General features: G+C 43.2%; 1 protein-coding gene across 2 annotated transcripts; it reads right to left on the bottom strand.

Moving 5' to 3' along the window:
* Positions 1-4,206: 4,206 nt before the first annotated feature.
* RNF19B (ring finger protein 19B) lies at positions 4,207-27,048 on the bottom strand. Of its 2 annotated transcripts, none has more exons than XM_083751708.1 (9): positions 25,968-27,048; positions 13,201-13,406; positions 11,912-12,053; positions 10,388-10,550; positions 9,600-9,714; positions 7,534-7,674; positions 6,971-7,178; positions 6,230-6,361; positions 4,207-4,987 (listed from the first exon to the last, which is right to left on the bottom strand). In XM_083751708.1, exons 1-9 carry the CDS (start codon positions 26,906-26,908, stop codon positions 4,531-4,533), a joined length of 2,505 nt encoding a protein of 834 aa, XP_083607834.1. In that variant the 5' UTR covers positions 26,909-27,048; the 3' UTR covers positions 4,207-4,530. The 2 variants fall into 2 exon arrangements, with proteins under 2 accessions (XP_083607834.1, XP_083607833.1); XM_083751707.1 differs by having other exon boundaries at positions 11,912-12,056.
* Positions 27,049-27,460: the final 412 nt, after the last annotated feature.

Consider the following 27,460-nt stretch of genomic DNA (forward strand, 5'->3'; position numbering starts at 1 on the left):
ATGTGGCTTTGAAAAGCTCATGTGCATTCCAAAATAGAATCAGGAATGTCATTCCAGAGCAGTAACTTGAATATCTTTTGATCAGCCCTGCATTTCAAGGTGCCCAAACTTGCAATTCCGGATGTCAGAAATTCGAAGGCAGCAGAGTCAGGTGCACAACGATCTTTCTGCAGGTCTATTCTTAGGGCCATTGGCTTCTTGGATTCACTTTGCTGTAGTGCCACCACCATTTGCCAGACAAAAATACACACACAGCAATTTGTAGTTCTTATAGTAGACTACGCAGCCAGCATTGCTCTCACAGAAGCCACTTGGTCCCATTCCTCACACACTCTGGAAAGCCAGATCATAGTGCCCACCTGCCAACCTCCAGAAGTGCTTTCGAGTCAGAATTTCTTTGTGAGGATTCATGCAATTGAGTTATTGCAGCACCTTGTGCATTTCGTTTTCTTCATGTTCTGATTGCGCTCCCCCCCCCCCCCGATTTCACATATATATGCAACTGTGCTTAGAGGAAACTGCATATTTACTGCTCTTTCCCTTTGTTTGTTGTAAAACATTTGAAAATAATATCTTTTAAAAGTTAATATGTTTACCAAGAGATACAGGAAGGGCAAGGAGCAAGCAGGCGCACAAACATCTGGTACTCTTCTAAGGCAACGTGAGCCATACCACCAACAGCAAGTGTGCTCTGGTAATTTCCTAAGGCTGGCTAACTGGCTAGCTATCTAATTTTATGTCACCCTCCATCTGGAGATCTCAGGGCACTTCACAGCATAAAAATACAAGATAAAAACACAAAATACATAATAAAAACAAAAACAACCCAATCCCTCCCCCCCCAAATCCCCAAATTTAAACAGATATAGAATGTTTATCAGCCAAAGGCTTGGTTGAAGACTTCTCTTTGTCAGCCAATTGGCTCCCAATGTGTTTCCGAGCAGAATTCAAAGTGTTGGTGCTGACCTTTAAAGCCCCAAACGGCCTCGGCCCAGTATACCCGGCAGAGGGCCTTCTCGGTAGTGATGCTTGCCCTCCCATCAGATGTCAAGGCAATAAACAACTATCTGACTTTTAGAAGACATCTGAAGGCAGCCCTGTTTAGGGAAGTTTTTAATGTTTGATGTTTTGTTGTTTTTAATATTCTGTTTGGAGCCGCCCAGAGTGGCTGGGGAAACCCAGCTAGGTGGGCAGGGCATAAATAATTTGTTGTTGTTGTTAGAACCTGAACTCGTCTGCCCTGTCTGTATGTCTCTTTTACCCAATTTCAAACTGAGGTGGGTGAAGAGAGAGCAAACCACTTAGGAACATATTGGAAGCTGCCATATCTGGAATCGGAATATAGGCCCAGCTAATTCAGCACTGTCAGCAGGGACCGGCTCTCCAGGTTTCAAACAAGGACGTTTCCCTACACCACCTGAAAATGCAATGGGTTGAACCTGGAATCTTCTGCATGCAAGCAGGTGCTCTGCTACTGAACTATGCCCCTTGCTTTCTTCCTTTGCTGCATGGCTTTTAGCTTTTCCATCTCATTCACCAATAGGAGTTTGGCTTGCACTGCAGATTCTGGGATAATCAGCTATACTATCAACACCCACCAGCTAAGTGCCTTCAGCTATTAAGTTGTAACAGAAATCTCAAGAGGTTGCCAATTTTTCACATCACACAACAGAACAGACTCATAGAGCAGGGAAGGACCAAAATGCCTAGTTCCAAGTGTCATCCATTCCCCAAGGCCTCCCTCAGATCTCTAGGCAATCCAAATCACAAGCAGAGAAATTTCAGGTACTCACAGAGGCCTAGTTTCAGAGGACTCAATACAGCAAGTGAAGCTGCATTGCAAGGAAAATGAGAGCACACCATCACCACATGCACATCCCGGTATCATAACCAGTCTGGGCTAGAGGGAGATTCCTTCTTAAACACAAGGTAATCAGAGTGCTTCAATAAGATTTTTTGGTGGGAGCTGCTGAAGGTCAAGGGTATTTTGACATTACACTCAGGGAGTCTCCAAATTTCCCACATCCATAGTTATAATGTTAATACCATGTGCAGAGGCTACTCACCACCAGCACTTACAGCCATTCAGCAGCAGGGAAGGGGGGGGGAGAGATAGGATTGCAGGGCCTCTCTGTCCACTCTGCTTGAAGATTAGCTCTGTCAGGCTTCTCCTTCAGCTGTTATCTACAGCAACCATTCCACCAGGCTGTAGAAGTGAGATGGGACTGTGGAGCCTCTCAACCAGCATTACTGGAAGACAAGCAACTTTTGACTCCTCTTCTCCTTGAAATATTTTCATTTTAGCTGATCACTTAAGGAATAAATAGCACCTGAGTTTACTTTTTTCCATCCTCCTTCCCAGTCTGTTTTCCTTTTGAGTCGTGTATTGAAATTGCAAGCCTGGGGGCAGGGACTAACATTTGTTAAGTGCTCTGGGAGCCTTTTTGGGGTGAAGAGCAGGATAAAAATGCATTAACACAGAATCATTCTGTCATGCCCTGCTTGTGAACTTCCTAGAAAGATTTGGTCACCACTGTGGGAGACAGATAGGGACTGGTCTAGCAGTACAGACCCTGTGCCTTATTCTCTCACCACGTATAGGGCTGCTATCAGTATTCCAGCTGTGTGGGGTTTTTTTTTTTTGAGAACTTTCATTGTAACTTCTGTATTATCTTCTACATGCCACCATCACTGGTATGTCAGGGACACACACAGTCAATTATTCACATCACCAGTATCCTGACAGTCATTCATTACTATGTTGAACTCAGATACCACCCCATCCATTTCTGCACAGCACTACCAAACTGGTGCTGCTCTGTACTGCTGCTCCTTCTCTTTCTAATTTTAGAATGGAGCAGTAATGACAGCTATTTCCTCTCCTTGATTGCACTTGTTTTAACTGCTCTGCTCCAGAGCTCATTAAGGAGAAAAATGCTGAAATATTTAGAAATTCAAACAGCAGTTTAACAGTTGGGCATCTTGCATAAGGCTACAAGAATAGAAGTGTAGGAAAATTTGGCTGTAAAGTGCTTCAGTCATGAATTTTGTATTGTGGAGGCAGCATTCACAACTAGCCCTTGAACTGTAGTGCAAGGAGGATGCAGGCTTCAGCCCGGATGCAGGTGTCTTGTCCTGTGCACACAACACTTTGTATTCCAGATACCAGAAACTGCCCGGGCAAAGAGAATGAGAAACTCAGTTTTGGTTACTGAACAGTGAGTGAACTGCTGAACAGTTAAGTCAGAGCAAGTACATGGTACTGGATCCTCAGGACCTATACCACTTCAGAATGAAAGTAGTTGTCACATTTTTAATACATATAACCTCCCAAACATGAAAAGCTAGTGTTATCAGGAGAAAGTTTCCACTTTCTACATGCAGGAAATGTTTGACACTGGGGAGCTTTCAAATACGCAAAACAAACCCACAAAGGCTTGAGGGAATTGTACCACATAGTATTCCTACATATTTGGATCTCCACTTTGCCCTCTGAGAGGCTTTCACTCTAAACACCTCTGCATGAAGGGTTAAGGGTGTGTGGGTGGATGTGCATGCGTGCACAGAAAAGCAAAGCTGCTTATACAAGGACTAACAGGATGTGAAAGAGTCAAATAAATAAATAAATAAATAAATAAATAAATAAATAAAATTAAATTTCCCGAAGAGCCTCCTTCACCTTTATGCTTCTGCTATCTTTCGCAGCCTTTTACACTCATTCCTGTTATACAATGTGGGGGTACCCAGTGGGACTATTGCTACATGACATACATCTGTTCCACTTCAGCCCTCCAGTCACTTGCCACACTCCAGTTGCAAGCTGCATCAAGCTTTCCTCTGGACTCATTTCCTTCAGGCTATGCCTCCTAAATGAAGTGTATTGTTGTCGTGTCCTTATCACTTCAATAGTCTCAGAGCATTCAACACCACAGTATCACTGAGTGCTCTGTCATGATGCAAAGCAAACTTGCAACTGCAGAGACTCAAGCAGCCTCTGGAGGGCAGCAACTTCAAACTTTCACCTTACTCTTGTTGGAAGTATGTGTGCCACACCCAGGCTTCTACACAACAGCACTAATCAGACTGAGTTAGAGGTACATCACTTATATTTTAGGGCAAGGAACAAGCTTTACCAAGGCAGGAGCGCAACAAGGAAAATTCAGAAGAACTTACTGGTCCTATGAAAAGGGAGGACAGGATCCACTGTGAATGGCAACAGGAATCTTTATTAAAGGCGTTCTTTAGGCGTATGTTTGGCAGACATACGATGTACACGCACACTTTTATGTACACTCTTACACAACTCACAGAGCATCACCAAGCGCTTGAACCAATAAATTAAAAAAAAGAGAGAGATCAAGGGTTTATTATCATGTAAGAAATGCCATTTCCCCAGAGACAGGTTAGGGCAGCAGTCTGGGGAATCAGAAACAAAAGCCAACAATGACATAATCACCCCCACTCCTGGGTGGCCCTCACCATAGTAGAGGCAGTAACAATCAGTGTGCTTCTTCTCAGGAGAGAGCGGCCTCATACTCGGGCCTCAATGCACTCCAGCGTAGAGACTCTCTCCTCTGGCCTGTGCCCTTCTGCTTGGGCACACTGGCCAATATGGGCACTTGGGCTCTCAGCACCTCTGGTGTTTGGGGGATGCAGGCAGGCAGCAGTCTGGGGATAGGGGGAATCACATTCATCAGAGGTAATGTCAGGCACATCGTCCGACTGACTGTCTGAGCTCTCCAAGTCACTTCGGATGCTTTCAGGCTGTGCTAGAGTGATGTCCCAGGTTTTGCTAGCAATGCAGTCTTTTTGCTCACAGCTTTGGTGGTTGCACATCTGCTCCTGCTCTTCTTCTGCTTCCTCTTCCTCATTCTCTGCCATCTGAGTGTGAACATGGAGAGAATCCTCTGTGCTGCTCCCACTAACAAGCTGGTAATGGCTCGGCTTGGTCTCTATGTCCACCTGGATCTCCATATTATTACACTCTCTGTGGAAGGAGGAGCCCGTGTGAGTTCTAGGAGACAACTTTTATTTCAGAACTATTTATTGCAATTCTGAGTTAACATTTCTAATATAGTTTTTTAAAACCTACTACAAAATAAACAGTATAATACATGAACAAGGCCCCACAACATATTGCTATGTATCCCTGATGTGTGTGTGCTACCTGAGCCTGTGGCTAGAAAAAACCCAAAATGTTAGCATCAACAACATTAAGTCACTGCTCCAATGTGGGTCCATATGTGTGCACAAAAGCATACACTTGGACACATAGACAAACAGATGTTTTTTAAACACTGACAAAGTGCAACCGTAAGAATAAACCCTGCTGGATCAAGCCAAAGGCTCATCTAGTCCTGCTCTGAACCTCACTCTTGCAGCCTGCAACAGGGGTACAACCAATTCAAAATAATGAGATGGCTAACTCCTGCAAGTGATTTGAACTGTCACCCTGAGTTTCAGCAGCCTTCCCTGATTCTAGGTCACACACAGAACTAAAGAATCCTGAAAACATTTGACATAACTTTATGTAAAAGTTGTTGCTTCCCACTAGGTACTGCAAGCCTATAAGAGCAGGCAACAGTTGAAGTACACTGAGAGCACATAGAAATATGTTAGCTGAAACAAAGTGGCACGAGAGGTACAGTGGACCCTTGGGTTACATTACCTTCGGGTAATGTAACGTTCGGGCTGCGAACATGGAAAACCTGGAAGTGTATACTTCCAGGTTTTGCCGTGTGCGCATGCACAGAAGCACTCTTATCGCGCCGCGTGTGTGTGCAAGAAGTGGCACCTCATGTTGCAGACTGTTCAGGGTATGTACGGACCCCCAGAACGAATTAAGTACATATCCTGAGGGTCCACTGTATCTGAAAATTTACTCTTTAAGTTAGTAGCAGAATAATGAAGTATCCAGTATGTGTATTCTTTTGTCTTAGCTTCCGGTTAATTTTTCACTACACATTAATCAGCCCCTGCAGCTAAATACTTCTGAATGATCTGCAGAGAATGATAGTCAACAAAATCCACACCAAGCCACATTCATCCAACTTTCCATCCAAATCTGCCATACAAGAAAAGGCTCTTCTCACTAAATGAGGTTTTCCATAGAAAACAAGTTATGGTGACCTCCTACCAACATCTTTTAACAAGATCAGAACAAAAATGATGGGCTTACTTCAGAGTCCACTGACCCCATTACAAACATGAACTATCTGCATTAACATACCTGTCTTGGGGGTTGTAAGAACTAATGATGGAGCCTGCCATAGCTCGCGTGCTGGCATTGTCACTGATGGCTCCAAGGCTGACCGAGTCCTTCGGGAAAATCTCTTTCTGGACATCAGCCTGCACTTCCAGCCTGGGCAAGGGACAGGAATTTATTAGGTTCTTTATACTAATGTAGCTCTCCCACCTCACTTGATGTTTGACTACACAAAGGAGTTATTTAATTCAGAAGAATTAAGCATAAAGTGACTCAGTTTTAAGTAACAACTTATTTTGCTGAATTTTGCTTTGCCTGTTTTTCTCTAGAACAGGATTAGGTCATGTCTGTGGTCATGACTAACAGTTCCTGTGTAGCACGTTCCCATACATTCTACAGTCAAATTCTGGGCTGTACATTTGGTGCTAGATAGAGATTTGATTACACAGCTGCCTATTTCAGACACTGGATCAGAGGAACAGACCTTATAACCTTATGATTCAGGATGCAAGCTTTCTTGTTATTGTGCCAATGGGATGTTGAAGTATGCAAGACAATGCATGACAAAAGGACAGAAAAGACTTAACCCAAATCATTTTTATTTCCAATCTAATAGAACCATGAAGTAAGAACAGGGGACATTCTTGCATGGGAACACCTAGCTTGGGGGTTGTGAAATACACGCAAACTAGGTTTACTTATGACTGAGTCTCAAACCCATGATATCACACACAGGTGCTGTAGCCTAAATGAACTTTTAATTACCTGCTGTACTTTCCTTTCCCACCCAAGAGGACTCCACCGCTCAGGGTGCCCCCTGAGAGCGCAGCAAAGCTGGCTGTCTCACTGTAGTTGCCCTGCATGACACTGAGCCCATCAGTAGGGCTCCCACTGGTGCTCAGCACACTGGTAAGGCCTTCAATGCTGCTTTCCCCGATGCTGGGATTCTTCAGAGCCCTCCAAGCATCCGCCACTAGAGACCATGAAAAATATAAGAAGGAACATAACACAAAAGGTGACTTGACAGCAGCATTCCTACATTAGCCAGTTAAGTTCTATTTAAACTAGCGTACCTGGAAGTAAAACAATGAAGCTGAATGAATTTAGTAGTTTTAAATATTTTTGTCCATATCAGTTTGGAGCAGCAAGTGAAGAATATGTACAAAGTAATGTGTTTGTAATGTTAGCAAGAAAGAGAAAGAAAATCAAACTGATCTCACAAGTTCACCCCATCAATTATCTAACCCTTCCACCTGTCCATGGATACAGCTGTTAAGCACAGTTGTTTTCCCCCCATCAAGATTAAAAACACAGAGTTACTTCTTTACCTGTAATTGGCCCATCATCTTCATCAAACTCGATTTTGACTCCTTTCCCATTGGCTGTGCTAACTCCACAACCACCACCACGACACAAAGAAATTGGCACAACTCCATAGACATATGCCAACATAATAGGGACTCCAATACCTGGAAAAAAGAATAAAAGTTAGCAGGAAACCAGAATCCTGCAAATACAGGTATATGTCCTCTCTGCACATTCTTCAAGGACAGGATGAGTGACATTTCGCTCAGTTATCTTCTTACCACCATGAAAGTGCTTAGTCAGAGACTAAGAACACTATCAACTGGAGAGAAGAGTAGTTTGCATAGATTACACAGATGGCTACTAGAAGAACAGCAGTAACATGTAAGTAGCTTGCCTTTCTTTCTTGCAGTTTGTGTGCTGTTCCATAACTGAGTGATTGAAAACCTCAGGAGAATGTCTCTTTCAACTGCAGTACCAGCGCAAACTTTCACATCAAGAATTGAGCATAGTGGGAGCTTTGTAGTATAATAGAGACACCCAGGATATCCTGAGAAAGTGGCCATTTATCAATTGATATTTGTGATTATAGGCTGTTTGGCCAACTAGCAAAGCATGAAAGTTGAAACAATCAAGCAAGAGAGCTTTGAAACCAGTTTGCCTTTGCACTAAGTCACAACAAACATTTTATTCTAGCAAAAATCCTTGATTCTATGAAGATAGAAGACAATTATGAAACTGACACCTAGTGTGTGCAAAGCAAACTTCCTGTCATTGTGGGTGGGGGAGGCGGGGAGATGAATGACTTTATATCTTGACTAAGGTAAAAACAGGAAGATTTCAATTAAAGGTGAGGTCTGGTTGACAAATCACCTTGTCCTCGTGAAAGTCAAAGCTTAGCAAGAGAACAGGGATAAATAAAATTCTTTTAAAAACATAATTGTTAAAGAGTGAGAAAATGCTGATCTATGGCAGGACTGAGGTGGAGGAACATGGGTCCAGAGGGAAAATATGAAACATTAAATATGACACAGGGTCTAAACTTTAAGAAGTAGTAAATATACAAAAGTCTATCCATTTTGCATAAGAAGACCTCCAAGTGGAAGGGTTCTGTTCATTCAAAAATATCAAGTTTAGTTCCTTGGAGGTTATTTGGTTGAAATGTATCTACTAAACTGTGAGATCAAGGGACTGTAAAGTATGGTGAAGAGTTCTGATATTCTTCTCACCCTTTGTCAGATTAGAAATGGAAGCATCTGTACTTGTTGTTCTGGGCACAGTGAAAAGACTCTTAGCGCTGTAGAGATAGCACATAATACCAGTAGCAGGTATTGCGAATCACAACAAGAGATCTATAGAGTTGCAGTTGATATTAATGTAAAAGCAAACATCCTCTAGATCTATGAATGGAAACCATATCAAGGGTATCAGCAAAAGAAACCATATAAACCCACTGGGCATGGATAAAGGAAGCAGAGCTGCTTCTTTTTGAAAGCATGCTCTGTTGCTTGGACACAGTTGCCTATTTAAGTGATGTTAGGGAAGGTATTGACCAAGGCTCATTTTCAAGGAAAGACACACAACTTTTTATTGAGTTATTATTTCAAGCAAAGAAGAGGGTGACAACGTTCAACCTCATTCAGTGTGGCTTATTGTAAAAGATGCTGTGGTACTACAAAAGCTGGAGGGCATCATGTTGACTGCCCCTGCTATAGAAAACAGAGGTGGTGCATGGCAACATTAATATAAGTGATAGAAAACTCCATAACTATATAGGGACAGGGAGGAGAAAGATAGTTTTGTTTTCCTGAGCTCTCTCAAAGGAAGTCCTTGGCTGTACCACTTTCACAATGCCAGAAGATTATTGAGCAGAAAGGAATTCACCACCACTCCGCAAAGCATGAACATTGACCACCACCACCCACCCCAAGTTCTGAGGATGCTCTGCAAAGGCACTGCATTGCATCCTGAACTAAAATATATGTGTTCCATGTAATTAAATTATAACCCATCTAAGGAGTGTTGGGGTTTGGAAATTCTTAATGCCACTGTCAGACTGTGCTTTCTAACACAGAACTCATCTACTTACCTACACTGACAGCAGCAATGACAGGCGATGCAATCACAGATAAGGTTACTCCACCAGTGATGGCCAGGTTCCTCTTGTGCTTAGAGGTTTTTTTCCCCTCATACCTGCTATGAATCTGATATAAGAAGAATCAAGGATAAAAACAGGCAATGCAACACAAAGAAGAATGGCATTCTAGGAAGATGTTACCTATTGCAGCTCTTAATAGTTTATAGCAGAGATGGATTCTCCAGAAAAAAAGAAGAGAGGCTGAAGGACTCTCTAGAGGTGGAAGTCTCACTCTGTCCATAACTGGACAGACTGGCAGAAATCAGAGCAGGGACCATCAACAAGAATCAATGCCACAAAATCAGCAGCAACTTCAATGAAACTTACTAGGCATGCAAAGCCGCAGGCAATATGCAGTTGGGCTGACCACACACGTGTTCTAAGGAATATTACCCACCCCAGGTCCCATAATGCAAACTTCAATTATCACTGAGATCTCTCCACCTCCAACCTAAGAGTAGCCTCCTGGATCTAACTATAGGCCCTTCTAGTCTAGCATCTTGTTTCTCAGTAGCCAACCAGATGCCAATGGGAAGTCCACAAACAGCTATGTATACAAAAGCCCTCCTCCACTGTCATTACCAATGATTGGTATTCAAAGGTATGGTGTAATATATTGTATGGTCCCTCTTAACTATCAGGGGAACAACCACCACTTCTGCACCTCCCCTCCCCCCTGCAAAAAAAACCATCAGCCTTGTAGTTGGATTTAATTCAGCGTATACAGTTATTATTCTTACCTTTCTCCCAACATAAACCGGGATTCCAATGACCATGGCTGGAATGGCAATGCCAGCAATGAGGGAAATACCCACTGGGGCACCAATCAATGTTCCGAGCTGCCAGAGAATCTTCTTTTTACGACTCCATGGCTTCTTGCCCCAGAATGTGCAACCAGAAGGGCTGCAAGAGATTTTATATTTGGTCTTCAGAGGAACAAGATTCAAAAATGGGGGGAAGGCAGACACCTGCCCACAAAGGTTCTACCAAACCTCTCCCCTCCTCTTCCTGTCCAAGTAGCTAAAGGTGTGTCTACAGCACAGATGGGGAACTGTTTCGACTCTGCGGCAGTGTTAGAAACTGAGATATGAAAGCTAGGAGCTAAATGGCGCCTTAAATCTAGGTTATGCACACAACAACATAATATCTAGGTGCGTTTTTTTAATAACAAGAATACAAAAATGAAAATGAATGAACTGCAGCTAAAAGTCTTATGTTCATTTTTCACATGGTCTAGTCCTCATCTGAAGATTGCAAAAAACAAAGCCATTCTTCCCCTGCCCACCCCCCCTCTAATATTCTTAAGAGGGTTTCTTTTCCAGTCTTCAGAGAGTGGCTGGAAATGGGGAGACAGAAAAAAGTCCTCCTTTCCTTCCACTGTGCAATTTTAATCTGAAATCTTAGGCTCAGAAACTGCTCTCGCTAATGAAATTCCCTGTCGCAAAACGTGCCTAGAACAATGGGAGTTTCGAATGCTGCTCTGAGGCATGCAGTCCCTCGCTGCCAACCCTCCAAGGGCCACATGCCAGCAGTGGGGGGGGGGAGGGAGGGCACACTTTCTCACAGACACATAATACGCACACACATGTATGTACACAGTACACAGCCCCCCACCCTGCAGCTGATCCATGTATAGTCATGGGTAAAAGAAAGTGCACCTCCTTTGAATTCTGTGGCTATACATATCAGGACATAATAGCAATCATTTGTTCCTTAACAGGTCTTAAAATTAGGTAAAAACAACCTCAGATAAACAACAATACATGACATATTACACCATGTCATGATTTGTTTAACAGAAATAAAGCCAAGATGGAGAAATCATGTGTGAAAAACTAAGTGCACCCTTACTGCTTCCATAGGAATTAAGAGGCTAAATAGCAGACAGGGGCTGCTAATCAAATGCCCTTGCTTAATTTATCATCAGCAAGTGTGCCCACCTCTTTAAAAGCCAAATATTTTAGCAGTTTGCTGGCCTGGAGCATTCAGGTGTGTTTTAACATAATGCCAAGGAGCAAAAATGACAGAACACTCTTAGAGAAGCAAGTGCTGCTGCCCATGAAATTGGGAAGGGTTCTAAGGCCATCTCCAACCAATTTTAAGTCCATCAGTCTACATTTCTAAGTAAGAGAACACAAATCAATATTTTATCTGTTTTGATACTCCCACAGCACAGTATCTTTTGAGCAGTAAAGGTTTTGGACCACAGCAACATATCTCTAGCAAGGTAGAGCAGCTTGAGGGCATTTTACCCTCCAACTTACCTGAGGTAATGCAAATCAGAGATTTCCTTCATACAAAGCCAGCAGAATTCACAGCCACATACAGCACAAGTCATGTGATTACAGCTGCCATCATTCATCTTGATGATGTAGGCACTGCAACGTGGACATGGCTTGATGTCATCTGCTATAGAATTGAAAAGGAGAATCCAGTCAAATTTTGTGCACCTAAATAAATCCCAAGAAGGAATTGAAAATCTTTGAGATCTTCCATTGTAAGAAAGAAGGTGAAAGAACCACCACAGTCTTACTCTTCCAGCCCATCCTCCTTTGAATGAAAAAAAGTGTTTAAATCACATGGCAGGTCAAGATTCGAAAACCTCATTGTTTCTAACTCAATTGACTGTGCTTAGGACCATGGCCTGACTCACTTATTTACCAAATTTAAATCTCACCTTTCCTTCAAGGAGTTCAAGAGAGAATATGCTCCTCCCTTCCACCCCCATTTTATCATTACCACAATCCTGTCATATAGGCAGGGGGGCGGACTGAGAATGAATGTCTGAAAGTCACTTGGTAAGGTTATTGCCTGAGAAACTCATTCTTAGTTTAAAGGGGTAAGAGTATCCTGGGCCTGACAAGTAATTCATCCCTGATATTTTTAACAAGGCTGCATAGGATCATAGCTCATTATTACTGCAAGTCCTTTAAATTCAGGAGGTCCCAAATTCAGTCCCTGTCATCTCTAGTTATATCAAGTGATGGGGAAAGACCTCTGCCTGAGACCTTGGAGGGCCACTGCCAGTCAGATTAAACAAGACTGGGCTAGATGGAGAAACAGTTTGACCTAGCAGAAACAGCTTTCTATCTTCCCAACTCCACCAAAACACACTGCTGTTGCCAGCATGCAATTTGAAGAATGACATTTGATTTGAACTAGTTATGTTCAATAGTTATGTTATGTCTGAGGTAAAAGTTTTATAACTCACTTGAAGCAAGTGGGTACTTTAAAACAGAGGTGTGAAATCTTAGACCTCGGTGCTAAAAGCATCCCTCAAGGCCTCTCTATCCAACCTTGAGATTCTTCTCAGGCCACATCCCTTATTCTCCTCAAGTAGTTTTGTCTGTCCAGAATGTGTCCTTGAACTGTGATGATGCTTCCTGTTTGCCAAGATAGAGGAGTGTATGTGTATGTGTATAAACCTTTGCCTTTTACATTGCTGAAATTTAGCTACCATACAAAGGTAAAAGTCACATTTAATCAAGTCAATCTCTTTCCGAGATCTTCACACACAACTGCAATAGCTAGCAAGTAACTCACTGGTACATACCTGGTCCAGATTCTTGTCCATAACTGAGGCCTGAGGTGTGCTTTGTCCGTACCCGCAGAGTTTGTGCTCTTTGTTGGCGGGCCATGTCGCAAGTTTGGTTTGGGTGCCATATCTGCTTGCAGTGATAGCAAAATTCAGTCTGGCAGCCTTCTCTCTCACACGTCAGTTTGGGGCAGCTTGCACATCCATAGGCAATAACAGCATAACTAAGCAAAAAAGTAAATGGCAGGACAGTGTTTTGTTTGGGACATGTATTGACAAAACTGGACTATGTGAAGTAAAGCCACACAGACAACTGTCTCTGTAGAAACCTACTCAGCCACAATTAACCTAGCTTTCTCAGATTTACTACCTATATCTCAGCAAAAATTAAGGCACTTTATTCGATGTACAGTAATTAACATCTACAATCTAACATATTGTTCTCTCCCTTGGTGAGAACAAGACATTTACTGACTTGCTTGTGTAACATTCTAAGAGCTCTAACCATGAGAAGCCTGTCATAATAAAGTTAGTTTTCTCCCCATCTCCCTTAATGGGCTTATAGTTAGTACTTTGGAAAGAGAAGCACCAATTGGCAAACAATTTCTACCTGAGCACAAAAAAGAAGTCAGAAGAGAGGTAAAAAACAATTCCTTGTCACAGAAGCTACCCACCATACACAAAAAAATGACACAAGGAGGTTGTCTAACACTGTAGTCTGAATATTTTGTAAGGGTCAGAAGTATCACCCTTGTTACTCTTCTATTAATTCCCAAATAATTCAGGTTGCATGACTATTTCTCAGATCTTGCAGCATGAGAAATCTGGAATAGTCCACATGATTCACAACCTCTGGGAGATGGAAAAACCATTTTACCCAAGTGTAGCACAATTAGAAAAGGTGGCCATCACATACCTACGTGCCAATATGCAGATTCAAAAGACAGAAAAGGAGGTCCATGTACGTCTGTAGGACTGCTTTATATTTCTAGTATACAAGAATGCGCAGTACCAGCAGAGAGGCAGATTTAAATATATTAACTGGCACCACCTGTTATCAAATGGACTGCCCTCAATTCATGCAAGTCCTCAACAAAAACAATTATGTTTCATCAGGAGATACAGAAATTCATGTTTCATCAGGAGATACAGAAATATGCATGACTACAGAGCATGCTTCCCTTCATTCTGCACTGTCAAAATTCAGGTAATTTCAACTTCCCCAGCTCAATCAAATTCTGCAGAACATGCAACCAGAATAAAACATGTCTAGGGTTTTTTTGCAATGTACTTAACTTGCACAAGTTATTCTAAATGTAACATTCATTTTTTTAGTGGATGTGATTCCAGAAAGCCATAGTTCTTACATGGAGGAGGGGAGGCCCTGCACTGTACAATTTGTATGCAGCTGCTGGGGAATCTATACTTCCTTTTTGTCAGTTTGATAATCTCCTAGCAGGTGGGAAAAGAGGCTTTGACTATCCCAGCTCTTCTAAACTGAGTCCCCACTGGGGAATTAAGCCCCCCTCTAGCCATTCCACCCCATCATTATCAGGAAGCCAACTGCTGTCCTACAAGAATCATCTTTCACAAGGAGAGCAAGAGGACAGCTGATAACATCAAGTTCAATGACATAGTGTTAATGACAAACCTTTCAGGCTTGAAGGTACAGAAGCCAACAATTAATTCTCAAGACTCCTTCTCAAGAACTGCATTTCCACACCCAAAACTACATTGAGAACAGAATCTACAAGTGAGACCTGCAACAAAACACTGAAGTGCTTTTATTTAAGGTTCCAGCCAGCAAGCCAGGCCCTTTTCCAATACACTGCATTCCAATACTCATGCCTACACCCACCCTGTTTTCTGGGTATCTCCCCTCACTCCATCAGTTTTCAGGACCTCCTGAGCAGTCTCAGTCTTCATATAACCATTTGGTTTTAGTGGGTCTAGGCAGGAGGAGAGTCACTGTGGTTCATAAGCTATCACTGCACTCACCAGAGAACTTCTCCCCATTGGAGCAGGCTTAGATGGCCTGCACCTGTTGTTGGGCCAGATAGATTGGGGTTGCTATCAGATGTTCTACCCACCCTGCTGCTAAACAAACAGCTTATCTGACCCAGCTGAAGGAGGTGTCCTTGACTGTGGTGTTAGTGAACCCCAGGACTGTTCTGGAGAATTCAAAGTTCATGCCTAATCTGCCTCTACTGGACCAGCCTCCATTGCATCCATGAAGCTGTCTCAGCATATTTTTGCACGGCCTGACATACAAGATGGGATCTAACTTTGATTTCAGTCTTTGCCACAGGGTGTGAGAGAGATTGTCTGGAGATGTGAAGGTATTGTTATAGCCCTGCTATTAGATCATTTCTTGATGAGATTTGGTGTCATTTCTTCTGCAGAAAGAAACTAGATTTATTTTTCTACTTGATTCTTTGCATCCCTCAGGTTTGAATACTGAAATTGATTATAGTTGCTTTCTATAAGTCATTACTAATGCTTGTATATATAACACCTGTTTATGGATAAAGTTTGTTTTACATTTGTTGTTCTAAAGGGGTAACTTTAAGAAGAAAACCTCACAGCTGCAGATTTCTGTCACCTGTAACTAAAATCAATGCTGCTCCTGTCTATATAATCTTACATTGTAACAGTTGTTGTTCACTGCAGAAACCACTATGTTAGAAGTTCTATTATCTTGATACTTCATATATGGTATGTACTTCTATAGCACAATTGTTTATACAATTTTAATTTGTTAAAATATGTTGAATTACGACATTATATTCATTTATATTACTTAGAATATGTACAACGGATGAAGCCCAGGAGGGCGAGTTCCATGACTTTGATATACTACATATGAACATGTACCACTGATGAAGCCCATGAGAGTGAAACAAGGCATTCTTCCGGAAATCCTTGTCAACACTGTGGAACTGTAGTAGGCTCCAATTTGGACTTTATGAACATATGTGGAACAGAAACTAGAAGACATTTGGTCTTTATGAATGAACTGATTTATTGGGACTTCCATCTATATTATTGCACTTTGTGTGCTGTTTATGTGCAAGATAAACATTTGATATTGTGATAAGAATATATAGGAGTATTGTTTATGTGAATGCACAGCCGGTTACATCTTGTGTGTTTGTCAAATGTATTTCATGTAACGCAAGCCTTTGCGAGATTTGGTGTCATGACAAAAATCCCTCCCTGCAAGCATAAAGGGTCTATCAGAATGGTCTGCCATTGAAGACTTATGGAATCCAACTGATTCTTGAATGCTCTGTGGATGTTTCCTGTCTTGATGTGGAACGGTGAGATGAAGCAGGCTATCAACAAAATTGCCCTCAAGCCCTCTGTCTGACACTGTGGAGCCTGAGTAACATTGTGGTTCTCTGCAGAATTTCTGACAATGACATAGAAAAGATGATAGGTAAAGCACATTTGGCCTAAGATGTGATGTGAGAGTGACTGAACATAATTGTGCCTATTGTGTGGTGGTTAAGGCACCAAAGGCTTAACTGGCTGCCACCATTGTGTCCTCAAGTAGCTGTCCAGCAGATCTTTTCAAAGTGGCATGTGCTTTACTTATACCTGCTGCAGCAAAAAGTAGGCTGGGACCCTCTGAGGCCTGCTGTAATAATTTTGCTAGGCACCAAGTAAAGGTAAAAGCATTCATCTCCACAGTGATCTGAACACCAAAGTTAGAAAGGATATTGGTGAGGTTTCCAACTCATCATCTGGTTTAGTCCTGTAGGATCAGTTTCAGCTAAAGAGGACTGAGGATGTAGAAAAGATATTTGTAACAGTTTGTCCTACCATATCCTTGCCCATCAAGGCTAATTCAAGCTAGCAGGAATGGGCTGGCAAGGAAATTCCAGGGATTGGTGAATGTGTCATTATGCAAAGGGGTAGTGCCAGACAACCTTAAAGATGTGGTTGTGTGACCACTCCTCAATAAGCCCTACCTGCAAACCAAGGTTTATGATTAACTACCTCCTGAACACAGGTTCTCCCTTTTTAGCCAAATCAAGAATGGTGGAAGTCCTAACACAGGCTTATTGGAGGATACTGATTATCTTGAGCCATTCCAGACTGGCTTCAGGTCATAGTATCCTCCCAATCAGCTTTGTAAGATATAAGTTGAGGGCACGATATTGCAGTGGTTCTGGTCCTATCTATGGGGTTGGTTCCACAGCTTCCTTGCAGTTATGCTATGGGTACTGCAGGGTACTATTCTATTGCCAATGCTATTTAACATCTAAACATAGCCATAGGAGTGGTCATTTGAAGTTTGGAGGAAAGTTCTATTTCTCTACTACATTTGAGTCATGAGTGTCATGCATGACCTTCAGAAACTGAATTTGAATCTATCCTGGCACTTGCTGCTAGCCTCTTGTTTCTGCCAAAGTTTTTAAAGTGCAAAGCAGATTTTTATATAAGCAAGGCACTGGTTACAGGGTATAGAATGTACAACAAAGGTTTAGATGCATGGCTAGGCACAAGTGAACACACTGAACTAACAAACAGCATGCCCCATCAACCTGTTGAGGAGGGGGTGCTTTTAGTGTGTGGTACGGCGCTGGAGTCTTTGGAGTGAGAAAGCAAATTAGCATTCCCCTGAGTGGGTTGGAACTGCGGTTTGTTCATGCAGGTGCCAGTACCTCCATGCCCTTGAAGACCGAAGTGGAGTTGGCTCTGCATCCAACCTAGTCTGTTGCCTCCCCAAAAGGCAGCAGCTCATCACTAACAGGAGGCAACATCAGAGGTGGTTCCACAATAGCAGAGGTCTGACTAGAGGCAGCTGTTATCACAGAAGAACAACATATCTCTGTCAACCCACTCAATCCCTCCCCTGAATCCAGCTGTGCAGTCACTGCCCCCCTCCTTTAGTTGAGATTCCTGCATTACAGGCGGTTGGACTAGATGACCCTCAGGGTCCCTTACAACTCTATAATTCTATGATTCAATTCCGTGGGATCCCAATTTCATCTTCCACAACCCACTGGGACCCTTCTCTATATTGCCAAACTTCAACTCCCCAAGTTCTTATTTTTCATCTGGATTGGACCAACCGCTCCACAAGACCTCCACAGGACTCATGGCAGAATCCTTAATGAAGTACATTGTGGGTGGGTGTTTTTGAGTCTGGAAATAGGGAAATCTGCCAGTTCTAGATGGGGTTGGACTCCTTTTGGAAGGACAAGTGCACAGTTTGGGGGTACTCTTTAATCCATCTTTGTCACTGGAGGCCCAAGTGACCTCAGTGGCAGGAAATGCCTGGCAGGTCTGCTAAGTATGATTACAGGGATACCCAGCTACTGTGATCAACATGCTGGTAACCTTACAATTGGGTTACTGTAACACATTCTATGTGGGCTAACCTTGAGGTTGGTCTAGAAGCTGCACCTAGGTTGCTGAAGCTTCCTACTGCACACATGTAACATCAATAAAGAGGGATCTGCAATGGCAGTTCATTAGCTGCTGAACAAAGTTTTAAGTGTTGTTTTTGACCTCTGAAGCCCTAAACAGCTTGGGAACAGATTACAGTATATTCAAGACTCCCTTTTCTTTATAGTCCATCAATGACACTGTGTTATTTCGGTGGGGCACTTCTGACTGCACTGCTTAGTTGGCTGGAGGGACAACTATTGTGGCACCCATTTTGTGGAAGAAGCTCCCCATGGAGATCAGGAGAGCAGTGGTAATAGGATAATTTCACAGATAGTTAAAAACCATTCTGTTTATCATGATATTTTCCTACAGCCAATTTTAAGATATTTTTGGGTTCTAGCTGCTGAAAAGATATGACTATCTAGTATTTTAAGTTAATTGTATTTATTTTATTTATTTGCATATTTTGAACTGCTTCGAGGTGCACAAATTTATAAATAAAAAGCTGTACGTATACAAATATAATATAGTATAGTATAATATAATATAATATATAATACAATACAAGTCAATAAAAATAGATATAGAATTCTGCTTCTACCTTGACCTCAAGTACCAATCTGCCTACCACCTTTCACATCCACGGACTGAATGAGGGCTAAATACATGCCCCACCCTATTCATGCTCTGCTCTACTCATTTACTGGTAATTCTGCCAACACAATGAATTTATTATAATGCCCTGAAATATTCCCCTCAACCTCAGGGAAAAATACAAAGCAACGAATGTCAGACAGCAGCACGAGCTGACTACAATGAAAAAGGTAGTTCCAGATTTGTATGCAGATCTAACTGTGCACTAGAAGACCAACATTACCATGGAAACACACCCTTGTGTTATGTCTGCAGTTTACCTCCCTAGGCAGAATAGCTAAGCTTGCCAATTTATGAAGATGCTTGAAGCATGGGTGGGATTCAGAAACCATGAGGATTTTGCATGCTATTTTTCTCAGAACATGCTTTTACTGCAGTCTCACAGAGAAACTGAACTATGAAACCTATGTGACAAAATTTTCTACAAAACATGTGAGAAGCAGGGAGAAAGAAATCATATGCATCGTTCTGAACCCACACAGATTACTGACAGCTCTTAGCATATGTGCTGCCTGAAGTAGTACCTATCTTGGCACCATGTACAATTGACTTTTGTGTAAATGTGACAGCTATTCATCAGAGCACATGCCCTATCCCACTGTCTCTTCCAAATGTTTTTTACACATAAAATCTCCCACCTGATAGCTGAAAAATTGATAGCTGCTGTTCAAGCAAGTGATATGCAAAACTGCAGCTGGATTTTGTGCAACCAATTTTTTTGATACTGTATTCTAACGGTATTACTAGCACTAGCAGCTGCACTGCCTGCTTGTGGTGCTCACCAACCCACCTAACAGCCCCCCACATTAACCCCCTAGAGCAGGGGTCAGCAAACTTTTTCAGCAGGGGGTGGTCCACTGTCCCTCAGACCTTGTGGGGGGCCGGACTATACTGGGGGGGGGTAACGAATTCCTATGCCCCACAAATAACCCAGAGATGCATTTTAAATAAAAATTACACATTCCACTCATTTAAAAACACGCTGATTCCCGGACCGTCCATGGGCTGAATTTAGAAGGCGATTGGGCTGGATCTGGCCCCCGGGCCTTAGTTTGCCTACCCATGGGTAGATCTGTGCTCTTTCTCCATCTCTCCCTGCCTCCCGAAAATTCTATGAAGATTCAACAATTGCAAAGGGGGAAGGAAAAGCAACGGTTAGGGCATGGGTAAGCAAACTAAGGCCCAGAGGCTGGATCTGGCCCAATTGCCTTCTAAATCCAGCCTGCAGATGGTCAGGGAATCAGCGTGTTTTTACATGAGTAGAATGTGTCCTTTTATTTAAAATGCATCTCTGGGTCATTTGTGGGGCACAGGAATTTGTTCTCTCCCCCCCCCAATATAGTCCAGCCCCCAAGGTCTGAGGGACAGTGGACCAGCCCACAGCTGAAAAGGTTTGCTGACCCCTGCCCTAGAGCTTCCCATTACCACCCCATGCAATTCCAAAGCTTACTTTTCACCTCTCAAACCCCATTTCTGATGCCAGTTCTCTCTATTCTATAGACTCACTTTGCACTCATTTCATCTTCACCCCCTTGTTTGTGCCTCGTCCTCTTTTTTGTGCAACACCCTTACATACAAACCAACCGCATGGTAATCTCGGGTACCTTCCTCTTCCAACACAGAGCAACTAAGCACCTTTTTCACCTTCCACTCAATTATGAAGCTATTCCCTCTTATTCTGCAGACCCTTTCATGACTCTACTTTAGTCTTCAACCCCATTCCCATGCCTCTTACTACCTCTTTTTTGCAACCCCTTTTACACTCCTATTTTTACCATCACCCCCTTCTTTATTCCATCCTCGTCCTCACTTTTCTCAACTCTCCCTTGCACACAGATCACCATTTGCATGCTTTCTCAACTCCCCTATTCTGCAGCCCCCTTTGTGGACACACACCATGATGATATACATTACTGTAACTTTAAAAATGAGTAGAATCTTAAAACCAAGACTGTCAGTTGGGCTGTTCAGTTTTAAAGGATGTTGTACATATATAGATGTTTGATTGTTAACAAACTAACTCTTCTAAATTACTACATTGAATCTTCACTGAACTTCATGTTGAAGACAACACATGGTATTAGGAGTGACATACATTCTGTGAAGCTACTGTGGGATATTTGAGGGCTCAGCATCCTTTATTTCTCTGAGGAATGGAAGAGAGAGAAGTTTGAGTTCAGCAACAAGGAAAAAATACTGAAAGAGGAAAAGAGGTTGTTTTAAACTGGTAAAAGTTTGAATAAAGCTGTGCTGGAGTAACCCTGGGGGTGGTGGTTGTGATTTTAAACAACAGCAGAGGTTTGAGTAAAGCAAGAATGGAAGACCACTGAGGATTTTTGCTTGTTTTAAACCAAATCGGTTTTAAGAAAGAGAACAAGCAGAGATGCATACAACACAGAAGCTAACAGCACAAAGCTAAAGCAAAGCCTTTCAAAACTCCCTTCTCAGTGTACTCAAACCCTGTTTTAAACTGCCACTTTGCCCCACTCAGTGTCACCCCTGCTACTCAAACTTCTGCCATTGTTTAAAACCACTTTCCCCCTCATAATGCCTCTCTTCTTTCTTTTTTGCTACCACGCCATGGCAACCTTCTGCGCAACCTGCCTGTAACTTTGCCCCTTACCCCACCCTGATTTCATGCAAATCCAGGATTGTGATGAGGCACTACAAATGGGGGCTACATTCTTACATTGTTATTATATACAGAGAAATGTAAAACATAACACTTTAATATGGAAAAGGTCTGGTTCATTATCTCTTGCCTGTTTCCAGACTTTTGGCAGGGGTGATATTTCATTTTTAAATGAACTTCTGCAAATTTAAGAACAGTGTATTTTTTAACAAAACAAAATCTAGATTCCAACAGTGAACGTCATGAAACCCACCAGTGTCTCAAGTTTGTTACAAAGGATACAGTGCTGAAGCTTCTTTCAGAATGTTTCTGGGTAGTCTTCAGGGTCTCTATGTACAAACTATTAGCTTAGAATACAAGGCAACCAGATAGGATATATTTCATTTCAGTGTTAAATAGCACACTAACCTTCAGAACCCTGCCACAGAAGTAGCACTATCTCAAATAAAGCAAGTTGGCGGTATCTATCCAAGAGCAGGGTGTTCCATCAGCTTGTTTTATGTTTCCTATCAAATCTGATAAATTTTGCATCAATTGAATAGAGGAAACAGTTAAGTGATAACCAGATTCTTGCTAATTAAGCAAAGCAGAAAAACTGCCCAACAGTATTTAGTGGAGCTACCATGTGGGTGGTATGCCTGCCCACCTTCTTTTGATCTCTAATTCCTCTAATTATGCAGTACAGCATAATTTGGGACTGCCCAGCAACAACATATGCATGACAGAAATCAACAGAATCAGAAGCAATTACAACAATTCCAAGAATATTCTGCAGTGCCCAGTACATTACAACTTCCCTTACCCCATGTTTTAAGATGAATGTTCTAAAGGACAACTTAAAGAATCATTGCTTGTACTTTCCATGCTGTCTTAAGAGAAACATTGGGGGACTGATTTAAAAGAAAACAGAAGTGAAAGTAAAACAAGACTTACTCAAATCTCATTCTGACTAACTGCCAAAGGCTAGGCCATTTCCCAGTTACCCAACTGGATGTTGAATCACAATGATTCAACATTTCACCACCTGCATCCCCATACATAAAATGCTTTCTTACCAGAATGTGCAAGTTTCTGTTCTTACTGAAAGTCATTGTTTACAGTTTCCTCCACTATTGTGAAAGGATAGCTTAAGGCTGTTGAACTTCTCAGCATACAGAGGGGCTGGGAAAGACCCACAATTCCCTGGCATTTTAGAAACAGGAACTTTTCAGTAAAAAAAATTCCACCACAAAGCTGAAATACATGCAACACTTGTGATCAGAAAATTTCAAATCAAACTCCCCTTGCCCCTACTTCCAAGGGTCACCCACTCCTCATCTGTAACATCAACCCCACATCAATAAATATTCATTAATACTTAAACCAGATTCTCAGGAAAATAAATTTTACTGACAAAACGATTCTGAGCAAAGTCTACCTGCAACTAAGTAGACAGGAATGACACAAAGTACAATTCACACCTCACTGCATGACCTAGTTAATTAACTACCATCAGCAGTGCCAGCCAGTCCTTGCCAAGGATTCAAGCCACAGAATGATTTGGGAGTATCTAGATCATCATAAACTGGGACTTTCCACAGCTGTCTGACACATTATCTTCCCTCTTGATGGGCCACCCCTCCTCTGTTACTGAGACCAACAAGTCATAGTCTATAAGGTAACAATAAACCACAGTCAAAACAAAAAAAAATCCTTCCAGTAGCACCTTAAAGACCAACTAAGTCAGTTCTTGGTATGAGCTTTCGTGTGCATGCACACTTCTTCAGATACAGAGTGTATCTGATACAGAGTGTATCTGAAGAAGTGTGCATGCACACGAAAGCTCATACCAAGAACTGACTTAGTTGGTCATTAAGGTACTACTGGAAGGAATTTTTTTTTTGTTTTGACTATGGCAGACCAACACGGCTACCTATCTGTAATAAACCACAGCTTAAGATTTGTTAAGGTCTTTTGAAGAAGGGCAGTTTATTACTAACCACCATCACTCATGGTTTCTTAGGTTTGTTTATGCTCCTTGTACTGGGGAGGAGAAATGTGGGATCAATCAAGCAGCAGGTACTACTCGTTCATGCTAAATCACAATAACCCAGAGATCCCAGCTTATCTTTACATGCCAACACAAAGTGTTTGAGATAGTATTTCCATTTCATATAACTATTCCTCTTGAGGATTTGATAGCCACAGCATAGAGTGAACTGTTTCATTATAGTCTGCCCTTTAATAAATTTCTAGACGCACAAATCCTTGTAAATGCAGTTAGTTTTGTTTACACATACATGTGCTTCCCTCCATTACTTATGTGTTGCCCTCCATTTACAGAGGGAAAGACAGTCCTTAATAAACACCTCAAACTTTAAAAGATATACTGATCTTGTAAAGTTTGTGTCTTCCACGTGTTTTCAGTCTGCACCATGATAACTGATCTTATACATACATCCTATTTCCCTTCCTACACTATGATCGTGTTCAGTATTACCCAAGCCCTGTAAAGAAAGTGTTCACTCAAGAGATGCAGCTCCCTGGGTCGTCTAAAGGTTTAGACTACAATCCTATGAGGAATGTATATGCTGATTTGCTGATTTTTAAATACTTAACGCAGGTTCTAGCACATCTTTGGCACTTCCAAATGATCTGATAATGAAAGTTTTGTTTTCATTTTCACTTTCACTCACACCTATTCCTTTGCAAAATTATAACCATTAGGCAACAAAAATAGCTGCCTTAATGAGATTGGAGAAACTCCTTTATTAAGGGCTGCGAATGATTGGAAGAAGCTAAGTGCATTCAAATTGACACTTCATTGCTGGACATAGTCCTGCTGGTGCACTGCATGCACTTGATCAGCAATGCTTTAGTCTTAAAAAATTCTGCTGTTTGCCACCATTTCCCCTAGGATATTGAAAGAGTGTGAGCAGTTTGGGAACAGGGCACTTACTTGTCTCCCTCTGGACAGAAAAAGTCAGGTGAGGCACCATTGTTGAAGCAACATTCCCCGTACTACACTTAATTTCTATAGGAACATGGAGCAGTCTGGGCTCCTTTCAGAGGAAGGGCAGGATAGAAACTTAATAAAATAAAATAAGTGAACAGTAGTTAAAAATACAATACTTATTACTGCATACAATGTTCTTAGTGTTCAAGTGTTTTTCAAACACTCCTACAAGTCGGAAAAAATATAAAATAATGATGTTAACTTTATTGCAGATAAGGGGCTAAAGCTAAATGGCTTGCTATGACTGTTAATGGCAGGTGAGATATGAACTATAGACACAATTATACACTATTTCCCAAATGAAGCAGCAGTGTGTGAACTAAACAAGAATATAAAATCTGCAAAAACCACCTCTCCCACAAAGCCTCTGGGCTTAATTCCCAAAGCCCTTATCCCCAACAGAAAAAAGCCAGAGAATGCTCTTCACACCCCTTTTTCTTATATTTCCATCACTTTGCCATTTTCTTTCTAAACTATCCACTTTTAAACTGTAAACTGTTGATGGCAGAGTGACATACCATTTTTGCTTATTTCACTCTAATGCACCATGTATTCAGCTGGTACAGAACATTGGCTTGGCTACAAAGACAATATTTAGTCAATGCAAAGGCACCTCCCCTGCACCTTTAAACTTTAAACTGCAGCTGGGGCTCAGTGACATGACCTTTAAAAAGAGTTATCTCCCTAGTACTACATGCCCGTCTGTGAACCTTGAAACCTGGTACACATCCTGCCAATCATGGCTGGCCCCAAATCAAAGTACTGGCTTGCTTTCGCTCTGAATTGGTGCAGGACTAAGCTGCTTGGAATGATGCTGTTCTTAGGTTTAATGTCCCCCACTGGCAAGAGCCCGCTAGGTGGTGCTGTCTGGACCTCACCCACCCCTATCTGTAACATGGGGGGCAAGATCCAAACCGGCCAACCTTTCCAGGGTTGTTGTAAAGATCACAGCAGGCTAATGCAGATAAAGCAATTTACTTCCCATAACGGCCACCAAAGTAGCAGCTGCTGTTTTTACTTATTATTATTATTATTATTATTATTATTATTATTATTATTATTAAGCGTGTCCTTCCTCCTGCCCCTGACTTTGCTCTCTCTCACCCGCAGTCCGGGGCCGGGCACCACCTGCAGTCCGGGTCGGCGGCCAGGCAGCGGCGGAGCATGAACTCTTCATACTTGGCGACGAGGTGGGGCGAGTCGCGCAGGAGGAGGCGGATGTCGGCCGGGTTGAGGCGCTCGCTGCACTCGGGGCAGCTGATGTTGACGCGCGACTCGGTGATCTCGATGCGCAGGTACTGGCGGAGGCACGAGCGGCACGAGCGGTGCGGGCATGAGAGGAGGCGCGGCGCGTTGCCCGCCGGCTGCCGCACCAGGCACAGCGGGCACTCCAGCTCCGACGGGGAGGACTCCTCGCCGCCCTCCTCGCACTCCGCACCACAAGACGACGACGAAGACGAGGTGGCGGCAGCGGCGGCGGCGGCATCGCCCTCCCCGGTAACCGCCGCCGAAGGAGCAGGAGGAGGCTGTGGCGGTGGCGATGAGGGCGGCGGCGGAGTGGCCTGGGCTGATGCTGCGGTGGGGCTGGCGATCGCCGCCGCCGCCGCCGCCTCCACCACCGGGGCGGGCTTGGCTTGAGGCGGCTCTGGCTTGGCCTTGGCCTTCCGGCGGCGGCGCACTCCGGCCCCGGAGGCTGAGGACGAGGCGGCCGAGGCGGCGGCCGAGAAGACGCTTTGGAAGCTGAGGAGGCGGCGTCGGCCCCGGCTGGTGCCGCTGTTACTGCCGCTGTTGCCGTCACCTCCTCCGCCGCCGGTGCCTCTGCCGCCTCCTGCTTGTCCTGAGCTACTCTTGGGGCATTTGGCCGGCGGGGCAGCCGCGTGGATCGAGGTAGAGCGCGGCGACTCCGAGTCCTTCTCTGAGCCCATCGCGAAGGAGAGGCGGACGGCCGGAGAAAGCGGCGGCAGCGGCGCCCGCTCGGCTCTGCGCCTCCTCTGAGGTGAAACGAGAGAGAAAGGGGAGTGAGGCGGGGGGAGGAGAGAGCGCATGCGCGGCCGATGGCCCGACCAACCGACCCACTGACTGACTGCTGAGGTAACCCAACCGCCGCCAACGGCCTTCCAGCTCCGGCTGCGCAGGCGCACGCGCGTCAGCTCCACACAACTCGCTTTCCTTACCCAAGCTGTCTGCTCCTTTCGCAATGCGCATGCGTCCCAAGCGGGGGAAGGCGACTTAAGAACCAATGTATTTTATGTAATTACATGTAATGCAGGCGTTGTGCTTTGAGCCTACGAGCTGCTCATAGAGTGAAGGTCCAAAAGGAAGGCTCGTGAGGCGCTCTCAGTCTCAGAGGGTGGGCAGGCAAAGCCTTGTTTCTCTGTGTGTGCAGAGTTCATGTGAGCCTCTGCTATTTTTGCCTTTGATTTGCCTCCCCCCACAAAGAAGACAGTGTATAAGTCTTATAAAATAAATACTGGGCCGGAAGATGTTCAGGTTGAGGAATAGCACCAAACAACTCTAGCTGGCTCCAACGCCTTTTGGGGGGGGGGCTAAAGTAGGTTTTCTAAATGCCACACGTTCCAGCTGCCACCCCAAGCCCC

Source organism: Podarcis gaigeae (assembly GCF_964106915.1).
Source record: "Podarcis gaigeae genome assembly, chromosome: 8".
Lineage (NCBI taxonomy): Eukaryota > Metazoa > Chordata > Lepidosauria > Squamata > Lacertidae > Podarcis > Podarcis gaigeae.

What these genes read in the sequence shown, in the direction of transcription:
- RNF19B (XM_083751707.1), bottom strand. Translation starts at nt 26,908, where the DNA reads ATGCGCTCTCTCCTCCCCCCGCCTCACTCCCCTTTCTCTCTCGTTTCA. An exon ending in GGGAAAGGAAAGTACAGCAG is followed by an intron (nt 6,362 to 6,970) that starts GTAATTAAAAGT and finishes TCCCTTGCCCAG; the next exon opens with GCTGGAAGTGCAGGCTGATG. An exon ending in TCTTACAACCCCCAAGACAG is followed by an intron (nt 4,988 to 6,229) that starts GTATGTTAATGC and finishes CTCCTTCCACAG; the next exon opens with AGAGTGTAATAATATGGAGA.